This window comes from Narcine bancroftii, chromosome 7 (genome assembly GCF_036971445.1).
Source record: "Narcine bancroftii isolate sNarBan1 chromosome 7, sNarBan1.hap1, whole genome shotgun sequence".
NCBI lineage: Eukaryota > Metazoa > Chordata > Chondrichthyes > Torpediniformes > Narcinidae > Narcine > Narcine bancroftii.
In genome coordinates this window covers 5,543,739-5,571,516 of record NC_091475.1, presented here as the reverse complement: position 1 = coordinate 5,571,516, position 27,778 = coordinate 5,543,739, and the positions used below count along the sequence as shown (strand labels likewise).

The 27,778-nt window shown below is 39.7% G+C and overlaps 1 protein-coding gene across 7 annotated transcripts; it reads left to right on the top strand.

Annotated features, from left to right (window-relative positions):
• Positions 1–161: 161 nt before the first annotated feature.
• Positions 162–26,831, top strand: cep97 (centrosomal protein 97). 7 transcript variants are annotated; one of them, XM_069888654.1, is made up of 12 exons: positions 162–393; positions 2,350–2,837; positions 4,036–4,178; positions 4,713–4,871; positions 8,747–8,848; positions 10,800–10,913; positions 13,109–13,275; positions 15,734–15,898; positions 17,442–17,527; positions 21,137–21,896; positions 22,421–22,496; positions 26,050–26,831. In XM_069888654.1, exons 2-12 carry the CDS (start codon positions 2,756–2,758, stop codon positions 26,677–26,679), a joined length of 2,484 nt encoding a protein of 827 aa, XP_069744755.1. In that variant the 5' UTR covers positions 162–393; positions 2,350–2,755; the 3' UTR covers positions 26,680–26,831. The 7 variants fall into 7 exon arrangements, with proteins under 7 accessions (XP_069744755.1, XP_069744752.1, XP_069744754.1 ...); XM_069888651.1 differs by having other exon boundaries at positions 17,442–17,575; XM_069888652.1 differs by having other exon boundaries at positions 321–393; positions 2,073–2,837; positions 17,442–17,575.
• Positions 26,832–27,778: the final 947 nt, after the last annotated feature.

The following is a 27,778-nucleotide window of genomic DNA, read 5'->3' as shown; positions in this document are numbered from 1 at the left end:
AGGGGGGAGGGAGAGGGAATTGTGGGTAAGAGAGGGGGGAGGGAGAGGGAATTGTGGGTAAGAGAGGGAATTGCGGTGAGAGAGGGGGAATTGCGGGTGAGAGAGGGGAAGGGAATTATGGGTGAGTGAGGGGAAGGGGGAGGGAATTGTGGGTAAGAGAGGGAATTGTGGGTAGCTGCACAAACTCGAAAACGAATTCTCCTCAGAAAATTAGATCTCCCCAGATAAACCCGGCTGAAAAACCCACATCTTTTTCCCCCCCCGTGAAAAAAAACCCGGGTTTTCTTTTCGATTTTGACCATCGGTGGCTCGGCGTCCTGCCAAGCGGAAGTGGGCGAGTGATGGCGGCGGCGGTGGCGGCAGCGGCCAGGAGGACGGCGCAAGCGACAGAGAGTAAGCGTGCGTTTTGCAAACGTTTGACAAGGGGGGAAAAAAACCCAGGAGCGCGTTCCGTGTCCGTGGGGAATCTTAAAGTTTGTGGTTTTACACGGCGGCCCTCGGTCAGGGTGCAGTGGCCATTGCAGCCTGGGTGTTGGAGTTGTCCACCATTCAATTCCCCTGAAGTGAGGGGAGCGACGAAGGAGGGAAAAGGATTCTGTTGACCCTTGTGGTGAAGTGGGTGGGGAGTGGAGGGGGGGGGGAAGCCCCACACACAAATAATGGAGAAACTCGGCAGGTCAAAGAGGGCCTTGATGTCGCAGAACCAACGTTTCTGGCTGGAGCCCTTCATCAAGGTGTGGGGGAACATGAGAGATGCTTGAACAAACCCCCCGTTGGTGAGGGAGGGAGATGTGAGGTGTGGGGGGGTGGCGAGGGTGGGAGGTGAGGTGGGGGTCGGTGAGGGTGGGAGGAGAGGTGAGGGGGGTGTGTGAGAAACCCCACAGGGGGGGTGAGGGTGGGAGAGGGGTGTGAGGGTGGGAGAAGATAGGTGGAGGGGGGTAAAACCCCGTGGGGGGGTGGTGAAGGTGGGAGGAGAGGTGGGGGGGGTTAAAGTGGGAGATGATACGTGGAGAGTGGGGGAGAAACACTGGTGGGGGGAAGGTTGAAGCTAGGTAGAGAAAAAGGAAGTAGGAACTGGAATAACTAGTTAAAGGGGGGGGGGAGGTGGAACAAGCAAGTTGATTAGTGGAATGGAGTGAATTTGGTGTTCATGCCCTCAGGTTGGAGTGTGCCCAGACGAAAAATGAAGTGTTGTTCCTCCAACCTGCAGGTGGTCATGGTGTGATAGTATGTAAGGCCATGAGCTTGATAGTGTGACTCCGAATTGAAATGGTTGGCTTCGGGAGGTCACTTTTGTTTCAGATGGAGAGGAGGTGCTGGGTGATCTCCTAATCTGCAACCAGTCTCTCCGATGTAGGGAAGGCCATAGAGAGGGTACACCAGATGCTGTAAATGAGTTCTTTGGCTAAAATGATTGGGGGTGGGGGGGGGGGGGGGTCCTTTATGATGTTGGTTGCCTTCAATGAATGGGAGGTGATGTTTGGTTATGTTTGTGACCATCTGCATTCCAAGACACTCTAGTTTCCAAACCAGGCTGTGATGCAACCAGTCAATACCTGTATGCCATTGCATAGGATGATCACAGAAACTTTAAAATTTCACTTTAAAATCAATGTCATCCTATATAAAAAGTATAAAATTATTACCGTGCTAACAAAGTTGCAATACCACAGTCATCTTTCTGCCACCTCCAATGCATCCTCGTGCAAGCCCGTTAGTTATATGTGAAGTCTCAGAGCTTCTCTGCTGGGTCCATCTGCCCGGTCTGATTCTGCTTTTCTTGGGCTTTAAACAGCCTGTTACATTTGGCTCAGGCTTTAAACGGTGGTTTATTTAAAAATATCCAAATAAAATTTAAACCTTTATGTGGTAACGTGTTATTTAAATTTTGTGATTTGCTTTTGATAGAACATTCAGTGACATGTCAAACAACCTCGTACTTAGAAAGTAGATGTGTTGATGTGCCTTCTTCAGATTTCTTGAATATTCTGATACTTTTCTCTCCCTAATGCATTTACTCACTGTTCCTATAGATTGGTCCTGATTTATCAAATTTCTATCTATCTCTATAGATTCCTTTCCTGGGATATCCACGATAAAGGCTTTGTTGTTCAAAACTGTGACCTGTTTTATTCTATATTTTTGCTCTTAATATTAGTCTGCCAATTTGTTGTTACTTCTGAATGTAATTTCTTTAAATTTTGCACAATGATTTTTGTAAGATTTGACCTTTATGTAATGCTTTCCAAATGTACATTTTATCTTGACTGCCTGTCAATGTGAACTCTGCATGATGTACCCTGTATTATTACGAGCTCCCATTTCATTTAGTGTCCCTATCATTTTAAGGGCTAGTACCGACTGCAACCATTCATAGCTGTGGAGAAACTGGGTGGCAACAACTAGTACAAACCGTACCCAACTTTGAAGAGGAGAAGAAACATTTGTTCCTTTTTCCAAGGATACAGGTGGTGAGAGAGTTAAGTAATTGAAACAGCAAGTTATTGACAAGCGGCCATCTCATCGACCACAGAGCAGGAATGACTCTGTGATATTGGACAATTTGACTGATTCTCCTTGTCAGGGGAATTATTGAATTACTGTGACCAAAGTAAAGGTCACTTTGACCCATACCTGGGTTTTGGACGCATCGTGGAAGTTGCTCGTTTAGTTTCTCCTATGCAAGAAAAAAGGGAGTTGTGACAACTGTTCGTATGAAAGGATCTTTTCTCTGGAAGAAACTCAACAACAATTCATGAGTTTTCGGCAGTCCGGTCTCTCGGGCTCTCCCACCTTCTTCATGATTACTTCTGTGTATCAGTTTAAAAGCCTGATTTGTAAGACTGAACTTTGGAATGGCTTTACAGAATTGTGTTAAGCTGTAATGGTTTTGGTAACACAGACGCACACGTGTTATATTATTAGTAGTTATTAATAAATATATTGTTTTAAAAGGAAAACAATAATAGTGACTTGGTGAATTTCCATTATGCTGGTCTGTGACATAATAGTATGGCTTCATTCTATAAAACACTTATGGCACCATCTGGAAGTTCATTGGAATCTGGTCTTTTGTATCTTTTGGCAGTCTTGCACAAAATCTGGTGAATTTTAAATATGTTGTTGCATTATTTCACATTTAAGTCGTTTATTGTCATCTGATTGTACGAGTATAACCCAACGAAACGGCATTCTCCAGTCTTTGCTGGAACAAGTATTTTATCTAAAAATAAATGAATATTGTTTTGTACAAATGAGACTTTAAGATGGCTAGTGCGAGCAGTTCCTTTGGTCTTTCAACATTCTCATTGTCTGTGGGAAGAAGCTGTTCCTCAGCCTGGTGGTGCTGACTCTGATCCTTCCGTATCTCTTCCCTGATGGGAGCAGCTGAAAGATACTGTGTATAGGGTGGAAGAGGTCCTCAATGATTTTGTGTGCCCTCTTCAGACAATGATCCTGGTAGAGCATGTCAATGGGGGATGGGGTGAAGAGAGACTCCAGTGATTCTCTCTGCCACTCTTAATAGTCCTGTGGATTGACCTCTGATCCATTTCTCTGCAGCAACCATACCACCAGTGATGCAGCCAACCAGGACACTCTCAATCGAGGTCCTGTAGAAGGTTGACATAATGGTGGCTGGTAGCCTTGCTGCTTCAGTCTTCTCAGGAAGTGCAGTTGCTGTTGCATTTAAAGCCAAGAATCACTGCTTTGGGAGTCCAACTATAGGTATTCTTGGCCCCAGCCATGTTGATCATTAGTTCTGCCCAGATCTTGTCATTGTGTTGCCTGGCCTTTTAAGAAGATTCCTCCACTACACTTTTAATTACGTGAGATATTTTTGCATAGATAATAATGCATTTGATTATGCTGTTCCATACATGATGCTTTGACAAATTTTGTATAATTCTGATATGAATTTTGATAAAATTTTGACTTTTATGTGCCTTGCTGTGATATAACCATACATTGTCATTCTAAAGAAACCAGTTGTGGATAATAACAATTGTGTTCTTAAATTCTGATTTGTTTTTTAAGGTTGTGTGGTTGATTTATCGGAGATGGGATTGCAGCATTTTGATACTGTTTCTCTGTGCCCAACAAATATTTTCACCCTGATTTTGGACAAGAACCAACTGACTAAATTGGAAAATGTGGAGAAATGCGGTGATCTAGTGCAAGTAGGTGGGGCATGATTGTACTTGTTCAAAATGGAAGTTTTTTCAAAAAGGCATCTTCATCAATTTTAATCATTTAGCTATTTATCCAAGCCTTCAATTACTTGATTATTTGACTGTGTCAATTTTCATATTTTCATGGCTGAGGTGTTTCTCTACATTAAATGGGTCAACATCAGAGTTGTGATAACAGGCCAACATCAGAGTTGAGGATCAGGGGTATAAAAGACAATCAGAGAAAGTCAGTCACTAGATACTGATTTATGAATGTCTTGGAAGAGTAATTGAATGTTAGCATACAACAGCATTTCATTTAAAAGCATGTTGTTCTTAATTATGTCTGTCACCTGGAAAAGTTGGTGAATTGAGTGATTTGCTTTTAAAGGAAAGTGAAAATTCCATGCTAGTTTATTTAAAATAAATTAATCTTTGAATAAATGAAAATATATAGATAGAAAATTCTGCGATAATATAATCAAATTTACATAATGTTCTACAGGTATTAAACTAACTGTTTTTGTTTTTTCTTCCTATTAGTTATCTGCAGCCAACAATCGTCTAGTCCGGATGATTGGTGTGGCAAAGCTTGTCAATTTGCAAGTTTTAAATTTGCCTAACAACAGCATTGGAAACATTGAAGGCCTCAAGGACTTAATCCATCTAGAATGGCTCAATTTAGCGGGCAACAACATCAAGGTACTGCACATGTGCTTGGGTCAATTTGAATTGTTGATAAAATGGTTACATTCTGAATAGTTTCTTTTTTCAATTTCATGACTTGCATGTGCAATAGAATTTTGTTTATCATGTCATACAACCACATTATGCCATTGATATCACAGAAATGCCAGCGGTCTTCGAGTAAACCACTTTATCACTCCCATATAATCATTTCAATCATTGTGTTATTACTTTAGAGTTTAGACAGTGATTCCTAACCTTTTGTTTTCCCACTCATCTACTACCTTAAGTAATCCTATGGCATTGGGGTGAGGGGGGGGGGAAGAGTCGAGATCCACCAACTTTAGAGAACTTGAAATTGTGAGGGGGTGATGAGATGTTGAGAGGAGAATTTAAACAGATCATCAGTTAAATATTGAATTATTTTCCCCCAATCTTTTTGGTTTTTCAAAATGGTCAATAGCTATTTATCCATTAACTTGTTCACTGGAATCTTAATCCAGCACTTTATTTTTATACTAGGTAATCTTTGATATCTGAAGGAAATATGGATAAATATGGCAGAGGTTCAAGGTTCCTTTCGTTGTCATATAATAATACATAAAAATCTAATGCATATCGTGTACTTCAACTTTTGTCTGTCTTAAGGCAAACAGAGTTGCCATGAGCATTGTCAGGTGCTCCCAACTATAGGAGGAAGAGAAGCAAAAGAGTGTCCCTTCAGAGGCACTGAATGTGTGTGGATTCGCCTCCAGCGTCACCGCAGCCTCTCCAGCCGCACAGACTCCTGTTCAAGCTATTGGCTCCCAAGTTGTAGGTCCAAACCTCCGACCTGATCAGGAAGCCTTCAGTGCCCTAGGCCCATTGGGAGCCCCTTTCTAGAACTTTGACCTTTTCCAAATGACCCTGAATCTGATTCTTCTCCAGCTGAGGTCTTTTAGCTCCTCATTCCCTTTTTGGGGGGTGGGCGGGTAAAGCTCTACTATAAATATGTAGATTATAGTCGTCTAGTTTAAAATCTCCTAATAAAAGATTTTAGATTTGTAAAGAAATGTAGCATAATCCGCATTATTATTAGGGCTCAATTCAAGTTCAGTTTAAGCTTCTCTACCCCAAAAAGTATTTGAAAATTAATATTCTGATGGAATTTGAGATCATCTCCATTGAATAATAGTCCAATACCCAGTAACTGAAATAGTATGCTGCAGTAGTTTAAATTGGGATTAGAATGAACACCAGTTTGTAGCTTTGGAAAAGAGATGCAGGGTGGACAATGGAATGGGAAAAGTAAAGAACATTAGATTAGCAAACAAATATAAATACGCAAAGTGGGATGAATACAGGTTGGTCTGCTGCATGGATAAATAGTTAAACGGGAATGTAATGAAGTGGCAGTGACTGAAACAAGGCTGAAAAGTTGGAGAATAGCAATTCATATCACAAAATAAAAGTTGTCAGGGTGGTGGTATCAATTAAATAAGATTATTATGCTGGAGAGACTCTAGCCACAGTAATTTACCCAGTTTACGCACAATTAAAGAATACATTCACTCATTTCTTTCAGCACAAAATAGAGTTGGCTCTCTTTATTTCCTTCAGACACAACACTGAATTCTTCATCTCTCCCAAACACTACCCAGCCAAACCCCTCTGACCTTTACATCCGCTGTCTGGATGATCTTGATGGTCTCACTCCTCCTCCAGCATCCGAGATCCATCCCTTGCTTACAGCCTTAACTAACCCGTGCATGCGTGCTATTACTCCTGCGTGTTACATCAGCAGCAGTGGCGGGAAAGCTCCCAATGAAGGTAAATACGTGACCACGACTGCCCCCCTCCCCCCCCCCCGCAAACCCCCGCCAGGCTTCTGAGCCATGCAAGGAGGCGAATGATCAGACATGTCCCACTACGTAACAGTCTGCAGGTCTGACAGTCCAGCCCAAACTCGAATGATACTGCAAGGCAAGCGATTTACACTCTGACCCTGGCACCAATGCAGCACATGGACCATCGATATGCACTGCTTCAACCTGTTGATGAAGACCGTGTCAGCTTTCCCATTTCTGTCAATCACAAAAGTCTTCTGGTGGTGTTGTAAGGGCTTTTTTTTTTAAACAGGAATAAGTGGTTGTCAAACAGTATGCATGAAGTGTTGTAAATTATCTTGCACATATACTGAAGGTGATGCATGTTGTGTAGGAGTAGGTCTGAGTAATCTCATGTTTTCCCAAAGACTATTGGCATAACTCACCGGATCATAGAGCACTGTCCCTGGACTCCGATTCAAACTCGCTGGGCAAAATCAACATGGTGCCATATACCATATCTGCCGCTGAACATTCAAGATGTGCCTTTACAGCAGTATGCACGCCAAGGAGAACCATGGATAAACGTTCACTCCACCTAGATGTATCGCTATATGCTGTCAACAATGTTTTTAATTGGAGGTGGAAATGCTCAATGAGGCCGTTGGCTTGTGGATGGTAAGCCGTGGTCTGAATACGGGTAGTGCCCAAAAGATCAATGACTTGGAACAACGCCGACTTGAACTGAGACCCTCTGTCCATTGTTATAGTACCCAGAACACGAAAGATAGAATCCAATGATCCATGAAAGCCCTAGCAATTGTCTCTGCAGAGATGTCAGTGACAGAACCTCCCACCTGGTAGTTTGGTCCTCACACGTGAGCAGATAAGTATATCCTCTGGATGGTGAAAGCAGGCCTACCGAGTCCAGGTGCACGTGATGGAATCGGGACTTTAGAATGTTGTCACAGCAAGCATGTCCTTCCCCATAATACAACATCCCGTTTAGCATGAATCCAGGTAAAACATTCCATAATCAGCTTGATCGATGCTCTTCTACCAGGATGAGATACATTATGAAGAGTCTCAAAAATCTCCCACCTCATTGCTGCTAGCACAAAAGGACTAGGTCTTCCTGTAGAAAAATTGCAGACCATTGTTTCACCTGATTCATCCAGGCTCGCATCTTTTTAGATGGAGACCAGAGTTGATCCAGTGTTACTGGACGAGGTCGGGATTGATGTGCTGTGCACAAGCCATGGCAGTTGATGTAAGGCATCAATGTCTTTCCTGGACAGGGTGTCGGCCACGGCATTCGCATTCCTTCGGATGTGCCGTATGTCCGATGAAAATTGAAGTCCTTCCTCAAGGAGAGGCGATATGTGCACTTGTACTTGTGGTAAGTGCAAGAGGCTGGTGGTTTGTATAAATGGTGAAAGGGCGACTTTCCAATAAAAACCGGAAACATTTCACTGCAAGATAGATGGCTAGGAGTTCTCAACCAAATGTACTATACTTTGTCTGAGCCGGTGACAGCTTGGCTGAAAAAAAAGTTTCAATTGCCCATTGTTCAAACACTGCTGCCATGGCATTGATGGAGGCATTTGTGGTAAGAAAGAGCAAAGCATTGGGCTTTTGATGTACAAACATTGTGGCATTCGCAAGTGCAGTCTTCACATAGTTGAAAGCATGATCAGCATTGTCTCCCAAATTCGGTGGTCTTTAGGAAACTGACTTGTCAGATCCTTTTTGTTGTTCAGTAAGGGGTAATAGAGATGCTGCAGCATTTGCCAGGAAATGGCAATAGAAATACATCATCCCTAAAAAAAAAAGTCGTAATTGGTCAAATGTAACAGGTGTAGGAAAATCTCAAATTTATTGCACTTTCGATTCATCAGGAAAAATACTATGCTGCGTAACTGTCCCAAAAATAAAAGATCAGCTGCACCAAAAACCTTCGCTCTTCTAAAACCAAACTTATTTCAGATCCAATTCAGGCAGGACCCTATCAAAGGCTTTGCTCAAATCTTTGTCAACTGTGCAGCCTTCAACAATTTTCTTGTATCTTGCTTTTTCTTCTTTCAGACTGTGGAAGCGATTAGTGGCTGCTTATCACTTCGACATTTGGATTTATCAGACAATAACATTTCTCTGATAGGTGATCTATCAAAACTCCTGTTGCTAAAGGTAATGTGTGTAGACAGTTCTCCAGTTGGAGTAAGAAAATGTTTGTTCAAATTAGTACTTAATAGAATGTTATTTTTTTTCCTTGTATTTTGTCAGTAGATTCTGTAAGATGCATTGTGGATTCTGGAAGTCTTTGTATATGATGTGTTTTGTTTTCATTATTGTTGAAGGTAAAGATATTTTTTTAAGCAATTGGTTAGTTCAACATGTAAATATTTGTATACAGTAAAATTCCCAATATATGGAATTCAAGCAACCGGCAAAAAAAGTTTAAAAAAAAAAGTTTAAATCCGCACCCCCTAGCAATTAGTTCACCAATCACGCAACATGCAATCTCAAGCAACCAGCAAATTCACTTGTCCGGTATCTACCAATCCCCATAGGTGCTTTCCACTCACACGCCACTTTAAGTAATCCCTATGCCATCAGTGGTCTGTGATTGGTAAGGGATTGCTTAAGGTGGTATGTGAGTGGGAAGGGAAAGTTGAGAATCACTGCTCTAGATCCAATTGTTACTGAAATATTTGGATTGAGAAAAATTGTCAGTGGCCCATTTCCTTTGGAGTCATGAAACCGTGCACATAACGAGTCACTTGGGTATGATTAAAACAGTGGTTTTCAAACTTTTTCTTTCCACCCACATTCTACCGTAAGCAATCCTTTGCTAATCACAGAGCACATGAATGTTGCTCTTGGGTGCAACATTCTTTTCTTGTGGTGTTGAGTGGAGTAGTTCTTGTACCACACAGTGATGATGCAGCTGTGTAAGTTTTTAATTTGGTGGAAGCACGGTAGCAGGCCCTTCTAGTCCAAAAGCCTGTGGTGCCTAAATAAACCAAAGTGACCAATTAACCTACTAATCTGTCTTTAAAACTGGAGAACTTGGAGGAAATCTGTGCAAGCACTGGGAGAAGATGCAAACTCCTTGCAGACAGTGTCAAATTCAAACCTGGGTCACTACCACTGTGATAATGTTGTGCTAATCGTGTCATCCAATTGTTGAGGCTGTCTGGTAACAGGCCATATTTCCTCAGTTTTCTGAGGATGTAGAGGCACTGGAGATGGTTTCTTGGTCATTGCAGCAATGTGGGTGAACCAAGGAATATCACTGGAGATGCTGACCCTCCAAGGAACTTAAATACTGACTACTATCTACATCTCAACACCACTGATGTGAACTGGGGAGTGAGCTGCATGCCCCTCCTAAAGAAGGCTATAACCACTCTTGGTCTTGCTGACATTTAGAGAGGGGTTGTTGTCGTGGCACCAAGCCACAAGTCTCTCTATCCCTCTTCTGTACTCCATTTCATTGTTTGAGATCCTGCCTTTGACAGTGGTGTATCAGCAAATTTATCCATGAGGTTGGTGCAGTGTTTGACCATGTGGTGCACAGAAAATACAGAAGACAGAATACACAGCCTTGTGGTGGCCTTGTATTGCAGGTGATTGTGGAGGATAGTATGGTTTGAAGGATAGAAAGTCAACCAATTGCACAGAGGTGTGCTATCGTCAATTAAATCGTCGTCTGATGTAGATGTCCACTGTTGTTTAGGTATTCCAGGGCTGAGTATAGGACTAAGCTGGCATCTGTTGTTGATAGGTTTTGGCAGAATGCGAACCAGGGGTCAAGGGTGGGTAGTAGGCTGGATTTGTGGGAGCCATGATTAACTTTGATGCACATCACAATGGAGCCATTGGCTGATGGTCATTTAGACACATTGCTACATTCTTTGATTTACATAAACAATTGGTACACTTGAAATGGAAATACTGTCACGTTATTTGTATATTATTCCTTTCAAATTGGGCAACACTTCTTGCACCAAACTTATTTAAGCTGTGAACAATGACTTGCAATTAGAACAAAGCAAATTATTTTCTAATTTTCAAAAAGATTTGGAATGGAACTATGCTAAGGAAAAGTAACTCGTAAATATATTTTACTCAACAGATTCTACTATTGCATGGAAACACTATCACTACACTCCGTTCTGCTTCCAGTCATCTTCCTCCAGAATTAAACATTCTATCCCTTGCAGAGAACGAAATAAGAGATCTGAATGAGGTACACCATATTTGATATTAAAATTACCAAGAAAGAAAGGCAATTCTTTAAGTCATATGGATTGAATTTGTTTGTAGTCATAATGTTTACAGCAAATACCTGGTCAATTTTCAGAATTTAAAGCAATAATCACACATTGCATTATAAAATCTAATTTAAGGGGGACCTTTAATTATCTTAAAATGCAATTTATCACATTGCATTTAGCAAATCTTGCCTTAAATCACAAAATACATTGCATGATTGATTGAGCAAACAAAGAAGTGCAGAAAGAACTCAGCAGGTTAAACAGCATCCATGGGTAATAATGCTCAGTCAACATTATCAAGACTGAAGAGAAAAAGGGGTGATGTTATTTCCATAAAGGGAGATTGAACCTGTGGCGGGGTCTAATGGCAACACCCACCCTTCCTGGACCATGTATCATCAGTTGGTGTTTAACCATATGGATGTAGATGGTTGTATAATCTCACAGAAAGAAAGATATGAGGTATGGGACAGGAGGTGGAGAGACCTGTAGAAGGAGAAATTTTTGGACGGGAGAAGAAAAAGGTAAAGTACAGGTGTAGGTTTTTTTTTTAAAAAAAAAAAAAAGACATGCAGTGTAGGGTTTCTATGGGGGTGGGGGTTACTTAAAGTTGGGGGAAAAAAAAATCAATGTTCTTAATGTTGGGTTTAAGGCTGTCCATGATATGTTCCTCAAGTGTGTTTGGCCTCACCTGACCATGGATGGGGGTGAAAACAGAAATATACTCTGAGTGAAGAAGTTTCCCATCATGTTTCACCTAAACCTTTCCCCTAAAGTCATATCTTCTCGTACTTCTCTCCTCCAATCTAAGTGGAAAAAACCTACTCGCATCTATTGTCTATACCTCTCATAATCTTGTGAACCTCTTTCAAATCTCTCCTCATTCTTCTTTGCTCCAAGGAGTAAAATCCTAACCTATTTAATATTTCCCTGTAACTCCACTCCTGAAGATGTGGCCACATCTTAAATCTTCTGTACCCTTTCAATCTTATTGATATCCTTCCTGTCGTTAGGTGACCAGAACTGTACACAATATTCCAAATTTGGCCTCACCAATGTCTTAAAAAAAACTTCAACATGACATCTCAGCTCCTATACTCAATACTTCAATTTATAAAGGCGAAGATACCTAAAGCTTTCTTTACAACCCTGTCCACCTTCAGGGAACAATATATCTGTATTCTCAGATCTCTTTGCTCCTCCACACTCCTCAGAGCCCGACCATTTACTGTGCATGCCCTACCTTGGTTTGCCCTTCCAAAATGCAGCACCTCACACTTGTCTGCATTAAACTCCATCTGCCATTTACTGCCCCATTCTCGCAGTTAGTCCAGATCCCTCACCAAGCTTTGAAAATCTTCCTCACTGTCCACAGCGCCTCCTATCTTTGTGTCATCAGCAAACTTGCTGATCCAATTTTCCACATTATCACCCAGATCATTGATCTAGACAATAAACTACATTGGTTCCAACACAGATTCTTGAGGCACATTGCCTCTAGTCTGAAAAGCAACCATTCATTACCACTCTATTTTCTCCCACACAGCCAATTTTGAATCCAGTTTACAACCTCTCCATGGATACCTAGTTTCTTCACCTTCTGAACAAATCTCTTATGTGGGACCTTATCAAAGGCCTTACTAAAGTTCATGTAGACAACATCCACAGCCTTTCCTTCATCCACCTTCTTGGTAACTTCCTTGAAAAACTCCACAAGGTTTGTTAAAATTACCTATCATGCACAAAGCCATGCTGACTGTCCTAAATCAGCCCAAGGCTATCAGAATACCTATATATCTTATCTCAGAACTCCTTCCAATAAATTGATGCAAGTCTCATACACTTGTGTGTCAGATGCAAAGGCTCATGGGAGAGAAAGGGAAGATGAAAGGGACTCTGTCCTTGATTCAGTTGAGGGCAGAAGAAATGGAGGAGATACAGGTACGGTCTTTATCGATGATAATTATGGTGAATCGATCTTCATTGAAGAGGACATTTCGATGTACTAAGTGCAAGGCCACATCCTGGGAATGGATGCAGCAGAATTTGGAGAATGGGATTGTGTCCTTGTAAGAGTCATGGTGGAAAAAAGTATAATCCAGATAGCAGTAGGTTTGTAATGGATTTAATTGATAGATAATTTCCACAGGGTTTCCTTGTATGATAGGTTTCCTATTTGGGGTTCCTTCGTGAATTGGACCAGCTATCAATCATGAACAATCCTTGTGTAATGGCAACACCCTCCCTTCCTGGATTTGACTACAGACCATATATCGTCAGTTGGTGTTTAACTCTACGGATTTTAGATGGTTATGTAATCTCACAGAAAGAAAGGTAAATAAATAGAAACTTTCTAGATCTCTAGAATATGTCTTGCATAATAACTTCATGTAAAAATAACTCATGATAAGGAAAAAAAACATCTTTGAATTTTTAAAAAGAATACAGTAAAACCCCTGTTACCTGGAATTCAAGCAACAGGCAAAAAAAATCACAAAATAAATAAGTAAAAAATACAGTAGTTTAAAATTAGTGTGCCTCACCATCAGTTCCCCAATCGCGCAACATGCAATCTCAAGCAACCGTAAAATGTACTTATCAAGCATCTACCAATTCCCTTAGGTGCTGGATACCAGGGGATTACTGTATTTGATCAATTATAGGTAAACTAGAAAATCTGCAAATACTTGGTCCCAGTACAGTACACAAAAGTGCTAGAGAAACTCAGTAGAACACGCAGCACCCATAGAAAGTAAAAGGCAGTTGATGTTTTGGCCTGAGCCCTTCGGGAATGCTGAACATCAGGCAAATGCCTGAATGAAAAGATGGGGGGAGGGAAAGGGGAGGAACGCAAGCAAATGGGTAAGACATATAATAGGTGGATTGTACTTTCATGTGATCCAATATCACTGTTTCTAAAATAGATTAAAAAACAAAATTTTATTATGAGACTCTTTGCTAGAAGAATATTTTTGCATACTGAGCTAGTAATAATCAGGGATTTGTACTGAATTTTGTTGGGGAATAATTGCATGCAACATAAAATGTGGCTGCTGAGTTCCAAGAAAATTTCTCAACTCCAATGATGAAGGAGTGTTAATTATTTATGAGAATCAATTGTTGCTGAATTGAGAATGGATTGATGCTTCAGGTTTTGACTCAGTTGAAATAAATTTGAAACAGCCAAACTTATTTTGAGTAAAACACAAAAATGCCGGAGGAACCCAGGTCAGGCGGTGACCATAGGAGATAAAGATGTACTGTATAACCAACGTTTCGGCCCTGAGCCCTTCTTCAAGCTACCATATTTTGAGTATCATTACAATGTTAAGTAAAGCTAAAGTCTGGATTTGATTCAAATCAAAGATTTAAAGGTAAACTCTTATATAACCATAGTTAACACTAAGCTTTTTATTTTAGTTGTTTGTTACGATATTGAAGATTTGTTTTCCTTTCATTTCAAGCAAGAACAAGTACCTTAAATATTAAGAAATCTTGTCTAAAAGTGAAAATGCTAAATGACTTGTTCATCGATATTTAAAAGTATATATTATAATGAAATAAACTGTATTCCCTGAGTTTTTGCATTGCTTTGAATTGTGACAGCACAGTGGGTAGAACTGGTCGGGTATCTGTCTCACCACTCCAGTGACCGATGTTCATTTCTGACCCCAGTGCTATCTGTGTGGAATTTGTACAATCTTTCTGTTATTGTGTTCTGAAAGTGGTGCTAGTTAATGAATTGACTTCATTAAATAAATTGCCCCTTATGTAAAATGGATGGGTATGTATGAGAGAACAAATTATGGGGGAGAGGAAGCAAAATGATTTCTTTGAGAGCTGAATGATCTCCAATGTCTTGAGTAATTTTGAAATGACTGGAGGTCTCAGACTTATGTACATGCATTTTTTAAGTATATATAAATCATGCCACAACACTCTCACTTGTAATATTGTGTACATTTCTGGTTGTCCCATTACAAGAAGAATGTGGAGGCTTTGGAAAGGGTACAGAAATGATTTACCAGGATGTTACCTGGATTAGAAGAAGGAATGTGTGTTGTTTTTTCTTGAGTGTTGGAGACGTGAGGGGAGGCTTGTGTAAAATTATGAGAGCTATTAATAGTATTGGATGGAATTTTTTTAGGGTTAAAAATGTCAAATACTAGAGGACACACATTTAAGGGGAAAGTTTAAAGGAGATGTATGAAACCAATTTTTTTTTTTTTACAGACAGTGGTAGTTGCCTGCAATGGGCTGCCAGAGATAGTGGTCAAAGTAGATACGATAGGAGGTGTTTAGACAGTCACATGAATATGTATCAAGTGCAGGCTAAAAAGATTTAATTTAATTTGGCATTGTGTTTGACACAGACCTCATGGGCCAAAGGGCCTGCTCCAGTGCAAAACTTTGTTCTCTATTGCAGGTGAAGGTAATCAATGAATTCTAGAAATATTCCAAATCCCACTATTTTTACAAAAACAGATTAGAACTGAATTTTATTTTTATGTTACTGAGGCCAGCATTTATTGTCAATCCCCAATAGATCTGAGAATGGAATGTTGACTAATAATTTTGAAGTTTTGTAGCCTGTATCCAGGAAGTGATCCTGCAATGTGCTTTGTATCCCATTGAGACCATCTATTTGTAACGGTAACATTCCCTATTACTGATTTTAAAATTTTTGCACAGGAATACATTAGAAAGGAAGTAAAATGATTTGTTAATTTAGCTGTTACTTGTTGAATGCCTTGCATGAATGTACTGGAGAACCTATTTTGTCTTTTTTCAGCCTCAAAGCAGAGTGGCTATACAGTCAAGGGAAAGGACGGTCATTTCGACCTGGACAACATGTGCAACTGGTCCAGTATTTGGCTTCAGTTTGTCCTCTCACATCAACTCCAGCATTGCAGTCTGCAGAGGATGCTAAACTTGAAAAAATTCTAAATAAGCAAAGGTAAAAAAAAAAGATCCTGTGATCCAAATATGATTATTTCTAAAATAGATAAAAAACAAAATTGTATAACGAGACTTTAAATATTCTCTTTTTGCTAGAAGAATATTTTTGCATGTTGAACTAGTGATAATCAGGAATTTTTACTGAATTTTCAAATGCTTTACATAAGATTATAAAAAAACTGGAGCTAGAGAGATCAGCCCATCAAGGCTGCTCTGCCATTCAATAAGATCATGGCTGATCTGGCCATTGACCTACCTGGTTCTCCATAAACCCTTAATTTCCCAACAATTCAAAACAAATCGATATTTTTTGCCGCTACCATCTTATTTGATTGTATATTGCCACATAGAAGCAAAAGGTCTGTAAAATAAGTTAGACATAGTCTAACTTTTAATAATAAGGAAGCATGATTGCAGAAGCATCAGTTTTTCGACAAGGAGACTCTATCAAGAGGATTCTAAAAGATGTGCTGGGAAGTCATGGTATTATGTTATTCCATTTGTCTCCAGTTGTACAAACCTGAAACATGGGTTTCCCAAGCTAGCTTATTGCTTAGACTGAATCTGACCTTGACTTTGCAAAACCTTCCATCTCCTGTTTGAAGGTAAATCAAACTTCAAACTCCGGTGCTTTTAAAACTGCCTACAACCTCCGTAATTTCTTGTTTTAGTCAACCTTTCACAGACATTCTTATCCTTGCATTAAAGATTCACTTCAAGCTTGGGTCATTTGTTGTTTACACAGATTTCAGATTCTATATATTATAATTCTTTGCAATTTAATAACATGTTCCTCCATCCCATTTCTTATTATCAGTGACCATAGAAGTCAATTCATTAACTAGCACCACTTTCAGATTGGGAGATAGCCAGAAGCCCACACAATAACAGAAAGATTGTACAAATTCCACACAGATAGCACTGGGGTCAGAAATAAACATCGGTCACTGGAGTGGTGAGAGATACCTGACCAGTTCTACCCAATTTTCACATTATTTGTGAGGGAAAATAAGGTAACTGTGTGGTTTTAAACTGAAGTCAAGTAAACTGAACTGCAATGTGCATGCACAAAAATGCTGGAGAAACTCAGTAGCTCATGCAGCATCTATAGAAAGTAAAAGGTAACCAATGTTTTGGGCTTGAGCCCATGCAGGTGTCTGAATTAAAAAGGTGTGGGGGAAGGGGGTAACAAGTGAGAGGTCATGGATGGGAGGGTAGAAGAGAAAAAAGCTGGTAAGTGATAGGGAAGGCAAAAATGTTTGTTAGCAAACGTTTCCTTAAGCATCTTGTCCAAATGGACATTATGAACGGATGATTGAAATTATCTGTTATAATCATCCATTCAGTTGCGGTACGCTCTTCCCCTGGTCAATATTAAATCTCTAAAGATATATTTGCAGCTTCAGAAAAAATGCTTGGCCTATTCATATTGATTTTGTTCTTGGTATGATGTAGTCCATGTAAATATGGAGCTATTGTAAACAAAATACATTTCTATTTGGTTTGGGTAGTTAATTTTATGCTTTTTGGTCCGGCACTAGGCTTCACCAACAAGAATTGATGGAAAAGTTTGAAAACAGCAGCCATACTCCACATTCGGGTCCCAATTTGGAGCTATCGATTCAAAGTGAATATAACAACCCAACACAAAAGCATGTTGTTCGTAATGTGAAAGGTAGGATGAATGCGGGAGCAAAAAAATGCTGTGATTGCAAGTGATTTGATACTTTTAAATGGTTGTAAACCATGCATCCAAAAATAATGGTCTTTTTATTACAAGACAAGAACATGAAGTTCTGGCTTCAAACCAGAAGATTAATACTGTTTCACTGTGGGGCAATAGCACTGGATACAACTAAAATTAGTTGAAGCAACAACACAAGCGTACAAAATAGCAAAACCAGCATAGCAACTCTGGACAACTCTGCAAATATTTAACTAAAAGCTTTTAGTGGCAGGTGGGTCATGAGGTGGATGCAGTGAGACTTCAGGGCATCATTTCAACAAAATGATGAAATGTGTCCTTGATAGTGGAAGTTTCTGATAAATAACCTCTTCACTGTTGGTCAGTTTTGGTTTTAGCAGGATGACTGTTGTACATATAACTTTACAGCCTTGGTCCCGACATTAACATTGGCATTTGATGTGCAACATCGAGGAATCCTGGTAATCGTGAAGTCCATGTCAATTGAGGGATGATGACTTGTGTGACATGTACAAAGATGACGTTCCTGGGTGTTAGAGGTCAACCCTTTCAGCCCTATGGTATGTCTGCTTGTGGGATCTAATACGATTGCTCCTTCATTTCCTCCCTTTCTAGATCTTTGATTGCCTAGCACAGGGGTGTCAAACTCCAATTCACGGAGGGCCAAAATTAAAAACTTGGACTAAGTCGAGGGCCGAACTAAATATTTATTGAAAATTTTCAACAACTTCTGCATGTTTTCTCTTCTTTCAACATATGTAATGTTAAACTTTTTCTTATTAAAATAAATGTTTAATAATAGTTTTGGTTAAACCCTTTCCAGAAGAAGCATTAACAAATGAGAAATAAAATATTCAATAAATAATATTTTTTATAGCCTTTAAGCTCCTTTTAAATGTATTTTTTTTCACAAGCCAACAAGTCAAAAAAAATAACAACTTGCTTCAGTGAAAATCCAATCTTTCAACGATGAACAGTCCAAAGTTAACCAAAGAAAATATTAATCCAAGCTTAGCTTGCTCCACTGTGATTTACTCTGATGCACCTGGGTCTAAAGCAGATACTTGGCATCTCTTCTTAGATGCAAGTTCATCAAACTCTGGGGTCAGAGTCTGCCTCCCACCTGTCTTGAAAGGTCCTGTTTTCTGTCTTTCGTTTGGCCATTTTTCGTAAGGGGTTCATTACATGTGAGTTAGGCGACAGGTCGCAGATACATGAAAGTAAAGAGAGGAGGTGGGGGCGATTAGCGGGCTGACGGGCCGGCGCCAACGCATTTGCAAAGCATTCTGGGATTTGTAGTATTAGCTGTGCATGCGCTATACTGGCGCGGCGGTCAGCGGGCCAGCTCTAATACATATTTGATATGATCTTGCGGGCCAAATATAATTATATCACGGGCCAAATTTGGCCCGCGGGCATGAGTTTGACATGTGTGGCCTAGCAGGTCTGAAAGCTTATTGGCATCTTCCTTAGTGAACACAGAAGATGAATAGAAATTTAATTATTCTGCCATTTTTTTGCTCCTCATTCTGGTCCATTTTCGGTAATCTTTTTCTCTTTGGGTAAAAATAAGGGTGATGGATGTGAGGTAGAGTAGGTTTAGATAGGTTGACGCATCAGCTTGGGCTGAAGGGTGTGTACTTTGCTGTAATGTTCTGCGTTCTAAGTTCTCTTCAAAGCTACTCCTGTGTACCACTTCTAATTATCAATTATGAGAGAGAATCACTTGCACAATGAGAATCAGGATTTATTGTCACGAAATCCAGTACATTGCAGCAGTATCAAAGGGCAAACATATATTATAACCATCTTACAACATTACTGTAAAAAAAAAATCTTACATGAAAAGTAAAGCAGTGTCCTTGGTTCATTGATCATCCAGGAATCTGATGGCAGCGGGGAAGAAGCTGTCCTTGTGCCGCTGAGTGCTCATCTAGGTTCCTGAACCTTTTCCCCTATGGTAGCAGAGTGAAGAAGGCATACCCTGCGTGATCCCTGGGGTTCTTTGAGGATAGAGGCTGCTTTTTTTAAGACACCGCCTCATGTAGATGTTCTCGATGGAGTGAAGTCTGGTGCCTATGATGTTACAGGCCAAGTTAACAATCCTCTGGAGTTTATTCTTGTCCTGAGAGTTGGCACCTCCATACTAGGCAGTGAAGCAACCAGCCAAAATGCTCTGCACGGTACACCTGTAGAGGTTTACAAGAGTCTTGGGTGACATACTGAATCTCCTTAGACACTTCACAAAGTATAACTGCTGGCAAGCCTTTTTTGTGATTGCATCAACATGGAGGCTCCAGGACAGATTCTCAGAGATGTTGCCATGCAAGAATTTGAAGATCTTGACCCTCTCCACAACTGAGCCCTCGACGAGGACTGGGTTGTGTTCTCCTGACTTCCTCCTGAAGTCCACAATCTCCTTGGTTTTGCTGACGTTGAGTGCAAGGTTGTAGTTGTCACACCATTCAACGACCCTCCTGCTCGCTTCCTCTTGCCGTTTGTGATTTTGCTGGTAACTGTGGTGTCATTGGCAAACTTGTAGATGGCATTGGAATTGTGCCAGGCCACACAGTGATGGCCAGGCACAATCCCACATGAACAACTGACATAGTTGTGGATGAGTGGTCATTGGTTTTAAATAGAATGTGGCCAGTTGTCTTTTTAAAGAGCACTAAGATTTATGAAAGTTGGAAATCGAGAGTTGGCCAGTAAACCATTAAAGTAGTAGAATAATTGAGTCCCTAAGTAGACAGTTTCAACAACTGATGGTACAAAATATGGACACTGCTGGTTGATGGTATATAGGAAATGTCTTTATAATGGAGGGGACAGATTTGGAAGTTCCACTGCACTTTGAATAAGATGTATGGATCTGAATTGCTGTAAGGTGAGGCACATTTGAGGGGTGGATGTGGAGTTTGCTGCAGGTGCTGAGATTTATCTGATAGAAATTTGGTTTCCTCCATTGTTATATGTCAAGAAAGCAATTTGGCAACAAAAGCAGTAGAGTGGTGGTGAAGTGGTAGAACTGATTGTCTTGAGCCAATCTGTAGCAGCTCACTCTTGAGTTAGCCCTTAGGAACATTAGTCACTGAAAATGTTGACATTTGTTCACAATGGATGATGTGACAGGGTTATATTTTGGGTACATTTTTTGTTCTTCCTGATATTCAGTTAAAGGAATGCTAATTATGCTAGTTGGGTCACTTGGGTTTATAGAATTCAGAATCAGAATTTATTATCATGGAATTTGTTGTTTTGCGGTAGCATCACAGTACAAATATTGATGTAAAACCTGCATCTCTTAACAAGGTTCTTGTGAAATGAGATAATTTGACTTTTGTCATATGATGTAGAAGTTGCTCATGTGGTCAAATATGTGTAGATTGTATAGTTCCACATAAAACTATGGGATTGATTTGTTGGTAGTCCTTGTAGATGGACTGTGTCTTGTGTTCCAGCCAGCACTTGCACAAAAATGAAAACAAAATCACCATTGTATCTATGCAATATATTTTTGTTCTATTTTAGAACCAGTAATTCGCATTAACTCATGGGTTGAAGCAGATGGCCATGGACAACAGAGCAAAGCAATTAAGCAATTTTCATTAATTCTTGGAGAGACTTCCAGATGCTGTCATGATGCCCTCTTCTTGGAGGATATACAGACTGATGAAGATAAATTGAACAATAGTCTTCTATCCTCTGAATCCACATTCATGCCTGTAACCACTGCAATATCATCTCTCTCACCTTCCCACAATCTGAGGCTTCCTATAGATAGTCTGACTCCAGAAGGTGACGCCACTACACCGCGGCATTTGAAAACTGGAGTTGAATGTGAAGATAATGAAGACCGAAAATACCAGAAAGCATCAAGGAAAGCAGATTATGAAGCATGGCAGAGAAATGAGGAGAGCAGCAGCAAGCTGTTACCTACATCCAGTCCTATGCAATCTTGTGTCAACTTCCCTTTGAGAGAAAGTAAAATCCCAATATCAGCTGAATTAACAAAAGAGCAATGTTTTCCAGAAAACAAATTGTCAAGTTGGGCACAAAAGGAAACTGTCCAAGAGGTGACAAGAGAGAACTTGAAGCCAGATGCATCTGACGGGTCTAAAGCAATTAATGTGAATCTAGAATATATGAATAAAGCAGCAGTAAAGATTCAAGCATGCTGGCGTGGATTCTACACAAGGAACTGGAATCCAAAAGCAAAGGAAATGCGTTGTGAAATCCGACTGCATAGGATGCAGGAACACGTGGAATACTTAACTCAAGAAGTAATCAGGTGAAGTATATCTTGGGGAATGTGAGCTCTTGCTCGATACCCACTTGGTTATAGAGAGGAGAGAGTAAAGGTCACTGTAAATCAGGTTCGAACCCAGGTTACTGGAGCTGTGGTGTCTAATTTTGGAGGGAGTCAACCAGTGACTGCTCAAGGAAAAAATACTACTTTGACACAAAAATAATCTAGTAATTTTGAATCTTTATTTGCCTATAAGATGGCACAAAAGAGCTCGTGTTATCAGGGGCAGGAAGATTAGATGGGAGATTGAGTGGAGGGAGAAAGAAAAAAGAATCAACCAAGAAGTTGTGTGGGATTCTCGAATCCAGTGTCTGAAAGGTGGGTGGTGGAGGCATTAGTCACGTTTAAGAAATACTTTGATGTCTACCATGCCATGACATGCAGAACTGTGGGTCAAGTGCTGGAAAATAAGATGAGGCTGGATGTCTGTTTCTTGATTAACAATGATGTGATGAGCTGAATAGCCTCCTTGTGTCATAAATGTTCTATCATTTCCATTTTTGTAGATGGAGGAAAAAATGTGAAGAAGAACATATTCAAAGAATGGTACAAGAAGAGGCTGTAAAGTTCTTATGGAATGAGGTAAGTTTAATTGCTATGAATTTACTTAGCATAAAAGTGAATTTGTTTCCATATTTTTCAAAGCTGGAATTTGCAGTATTCACAATATTCTATGTCCACCATCAACCTATCACAAAGAGTAAGTAAGATGACAGCCTTGGTTTTAAAATCTTCTTTTGTAAAAGCTTACAAAAAAACTTGGAAGGTATGGAAAATAAACGTACTGAAGATAAATGTTATTAGTTTTTAAAAAAAATCTTTGAATATTAGTCATTTAAAAATTTAACAACAGTTTTGCCTAATACCAAAGTTTTGGCCCCAACTTTGTATGTTGTCAGTGTCATGGGTATTCTAGGGCAGATGATTTGGTGTTGTTGTTTTGTGTTTCTAATGTGGCTCAGGTAAATGTGCTTGGGGAGAAGGGGAAACAATGTGATTTTTTCCAATAAATGGCAGGCCCTGGAGAATGTTCTGGAACAGAGAGACTTAAGAGTACAGGTGCTTGGTGATATGCCATCAATAAGAGTTCAGAGAAGTGAATGGAATAATATTTGGCTTTTATTAACAGACTCAATGCTACCTTAGTCTGGCTAGTGGGACACTGAGCACCATTATTATACCAGCTAGGCAGACACTCCCACAGCAGTAGCCGATACACAAGTATACACAAGTGAGTGACAGTCAGTAATAGTATATGTGGTTTCATGAAAGTGGCATCATGTGCAGTTAGGGTGTGAGGATAGTGTTTTTGGCATATTTGCCTTTGTCAGTCAGGGAATTGAATACAGGAACTGGACATTGTGTTACAAGTGTAGAGAACCATGCAGAATATTGTGTGCAGTTTCGGTTGTCTAACTATAAGAAAGATGCCATTAAGCTGGAAAGGGTACAGAAAAAATTCACAAGGATTTTACCAGGTCTGGAGAATTTAAGTTATAAGGAAAAACTTGTAGGCTGAGGCTTTTTTCCATGGAGCGCCAGGAGGTTGGACTTTGAAGAGGTTTATTCGATTCTCCTTTTTTTTGGCATTCAATGGTACAGAACATGTAATATTACACGGAATTGCCTTCTGCTTGCCGTAAGGTGGACAAATTGTCACCATTGAATTGTGGCTCCAATACCCAATTCCCATGAGCTAGTCTCCAGCAGTCCGCAGACCGTGCGTGTCCTCCAACCACAAGTCACTCACAGCCTTTGTGTGCCCCTCAGCTGCTGAGTCCCTCGTTGGTCTGCCGCCTTGGTCACTGTTCTGTAGGGTCATCTCCCATGCTTCTCCTCTCAATGGGGATTGTTCTCCCCTTTTCTGGTGTCCTGCGCCAGTCCACTGCTCCTCTGGAGTCTACAACACTTCACAGCTGCTGCCGAGCACAGGCGCCGCCATATTGGGCACAGACCCATGGTTGCAGGAGTTTAGTTTAAAAACACCTTTGATTCCTCTAACAAGCCGTTTAACAACTGTATAGAGCTGCTGACATAAGGACCGGGAGGTTGAACCCTTCAGAGCAGAGCTGTGTCTCCACTTTCCATTCTCCTCGGACCAAACCAGTGGCAGTGCTGCCAATGCAGCAGCTCTGGTGGGGTAGCCATTTTAATTGTTGCTGGGCATAAAAAAGGTAGTCAATGTCTTTTCCTAGGCTAGAAAAATCTAAAACTAGACAGCATAGAATTAAGGTGAGAGGGTAAAGAAGTAAAATGGACCAGAGGAGCAACTTTGTCCATTTTGAAGATGATATTTAATGTAATGAATTGCCAGAGGAAGAGGTGGATATAGAATTGTAACATTTAAAATGTATTTAGGAAGGTACAAGGATAAGAAAGCTTTGAAGAGATGTTGGTGGAATGGAGGCATATGGGTCTAGTTTGGGTAGATGGGTTGGACTGGATGAACAAATTGGGTGAAAAGCCTGTTGCCATGCTGCAAAATTCAGGTTCTAAATTGAGATTGGTTTGCAAAACCTCTCAAGTTTGGATTTAATACTTAAATAGGTTTTAATCTGCATTCAGTTGCAATTATTAGGCCATGAGTTGTGTAAATTTATTTTCAGCCATTTTGATCAAAGAAAATATGTGAAAAGGGTTTTTCTCTAAGTGATTGCCCAGTCGAGCAAGCCTTGATTGTTTCTATACCACCAAGTCAGCAATGGCTGCATTATGAACATGTCTGATCGCTCCTCATCTGTTTACCTACAAGCCAGCCCTATACATTGAAGCCTGCTGATTTGGTCGTTTACTTTTTTACACTATCACTTGGACCTCAGATAAATGTGATAATTTGACATAAGAAGTTTCCATTATAAATGTGGGAGTAGAAATCTATAGTGGAAATTCAGACATCAGTAAACATATGACTTCAAAAGGACTGAATTACTTGCTCAGTTCCAGTTATCCCTTGACTTCATCAGATAACTCGCTTGGGTCTCACCTGCAGATTGTCACATTTCAATATTCCAAAATGTATATTAAAATTATCAGAGATTTCTTTAAAACTAATGATGTTTATTCTACTGTGTTCACCAGATTCAGTGTTGGGATAGTGGATTTGTCACATTACATTTTGTGTTTATTACTACATGGGAAGGATCTATTCATACCATATTCCCCCATTTATTTTCCTGTAACCTATGCTCTCTCGTATGCCCATCAATGTTTCCAATTCTCCTGACTCTCATCTTGACAAGGAACAATTTTCTGTAACCATTTAGCTTTCCAGAACATGGTACAAACTCCACAAAGATAGTAGCTGAGGTCAGGATTGATTCTGGTTTACTGAGACTGTGCCACCATGCAAAAGAATTGTCACATGAAGAAGATTAAACAGATTCTTTCTGTGTTTCATGTATGGAGTTTAATGAAAAGTGATGTCATTAAAATATACAGATTTCTGGTGGGGATTGGCAAGGTCATGTTTCCCTTGGCTTGGAGTAATTAGAACCAGAGGTCATAGTGTTGAAATAAGGGGATTGGTCGTAATGGGGGGGGGGGAGAAATCATACAGAGCAGGGTGAGTTTTAAAACAAGTGTGCCCAGGAGGGTTATGAAGGCAGAACATATGCAACATAAATTCATGTTAATGAGTTTATTAGCATATATATTAAACAATGTACATGTGCTCAAAAATTCTTGCTTTCTGCAGCCAAACAGGTACTTCGTAAAGTAAAAAAAAACTACAATGAAATACATTAAAGAGAGATAAAATAAAATGTAAATGTTCATGGTTGCTATAGAAAAAAAGTGACGTTCCAATATTGAATGGAAGAGAAGGGATGAGAAGCCAATCAAAAGTTGCCCATTTTTATGTAAATAAAGGTTATTCTACAAAACTGTGATCAACAATCTAATAGGTGGATGACTGTTTGTATCCAGCAAAGCTAACCAAGTAGTCTTCAATATTAGAGTGCAGATTACGATGACAATAACGTTGCTTAAAATGTATATTGTTCTTGGGATTTTGTAAATAAATGTAATTGTCCATTTTGAATTATTGTGCACAAAAGATGAACGTTCATGATAATAAAATATTTAAAATCGGATTCTCTTTGCCTATTTTGCAGTATCATTTTTCTTTTTATTATAGGTTCGGAGCCTTCAGGAATGGCAGCGGTCTATGATACAGAAACAAAATGAAGTACTGCACCCTGACTTGGAAAAACCCATTCTTTTGCATCCTACATTTATTCATTCTTCTGAATGCACACCTTTGAATAACTATAAAAGCCCTTCTTCCCGACAAAATACTCACTCAGAGTTTTCACTGCTAGAATTTCCTGATTCTGGCTTTCAATCTTCAGACATTATCAACAATTGTCTCCAAGATTCTCCTAATTTTTGTCAGAGTTCCTCAGGTGGGAGCATGAGCACAGTTTTAGAAGCCACTTGTGAACTTAACCAACTAAACAATGAGTGTTCAATGAATGATCCTGAAGAACCAGAAACTCAAGATCCAATGCACACAAAATGGAATGGGGAAAACGCCAATAGTGAACAGGACAGCAGCCTTATACAGCAGTATCTCAATTCTGTTAAGATGCTGGAGGCTGCAGAGGATGAATCAAACTGTAGCGCGAGAACAGAGTGCAGTAGCAGGAATGATGTTCATGAATCTCCTTTGGTGGAGATGTTGGAAAATGACTGCACTGCAATTCCAGATCCCCCATGTCAAGTAGAAGAATGTGATGTTGATGGACAAGAAAAAGTCCCTGAATGAATCTGATCATTGATGTAAATAAGAACAATGCTAAAAGGCCAGACTAAGTGAAAACAATACGACAAAGATCTAAATTTGTTAAGGGTGCTGGAGACGCTTGTTCTTCCAAAGTCACTTGTACAAGAAACTGCAAATAAAATGTTATTGCACTACTTTGTTAATTTAGTTGGTTTCATCTGTCAGAATTCCGACTAGTACAATTTTAATGTGTTGTTTTCTGTTGATTATTCTCCAGATGAGATTTTTTTTCTGAACTTTCCAGTTATCCATGACTCTTGGTTCAAAGTGTGAATGTGTATATCGACATCTCTCCTTTCAGCAAGATGGCATGACTTAGATTATTAACTTCCAGCATCTTATTTGAAGGTGTAAAATTGTATTTTGTACGACACCAAAACTCTGAAGCTCTGATCTAAAATGCTTCATTATTTATTTTGATGTGCAGCATGGAATAGGATGAAGATATTAACTTAAAGATGCAGGTCTATTTGTTATTGAACCAATATTTAACTTTAAGCTTGAAGCAAATGTTTCTTGCATCCCTGTATTCAAGTGCTTTACTGAAAATACAACTACAAATGTATATACCTATAATATTAGAATTAACAATAAATGCAGAACAATGTCTCATTATTGACATGTATATTTAAAGTAACAGAAAATAACTGAACATTAAAACATATGTAAATTTCTTCTGAAAACTATCCAGTGCCCTCAATCCTAGAGGCAGCTACACAATATTTTCTCTCACCCCCCTTCATTTCTATTGTTAATTTTCTAAGTGCGCTCTTAAAGGACAAACATTTACACTGTATTAAATAAAAATGGAGACCTGCTCTAACATTCAGTAAGATGCTGAAACACTCCAAATACCCACTAATTGCCCAGCCCTGATCTAGTCTATTACTTGCAATCTAAAAAAATTCAAAAGATTTGACATAACACTGTATTTGCCAATTCTATTAGATCGTCGGAGTCTTCTATAACATATCTTTAATAATAGATTTCAGCATTTTCCTGACAATTGAGTTAAAATTAACAGGCCTATAGTTTCTTGTTTTTTTTAAAAATTTCTCTCTTAAATGCTACCCTGCAATCT

Excerpts from the sequence above, each read along its gene's own strand:
- cep97 (XM_069888651.1), top strand. The coding sequence starts at position 2,756 with ATGAGTTTTCGGCAGTCCGGTCTCTCGGGCTCTCCCACCTTCTTCATG. Across the intron at positions 13,276-15,733 it reads GTAATCTCACAGAAAGAAAG|CCTCAAAGCAGAGTGGCTAT; the intron begins GTAAATAAATAG and ends GTCTTTTTTCAG. Across the intron at positions 17,576-21,136 it reads TGTTGTTCGTAATGTGAAAG|AACCAGTAATTCGCATTAAC; the intron begins GTAGGATGAATG and ends GTTCTATTTTAG.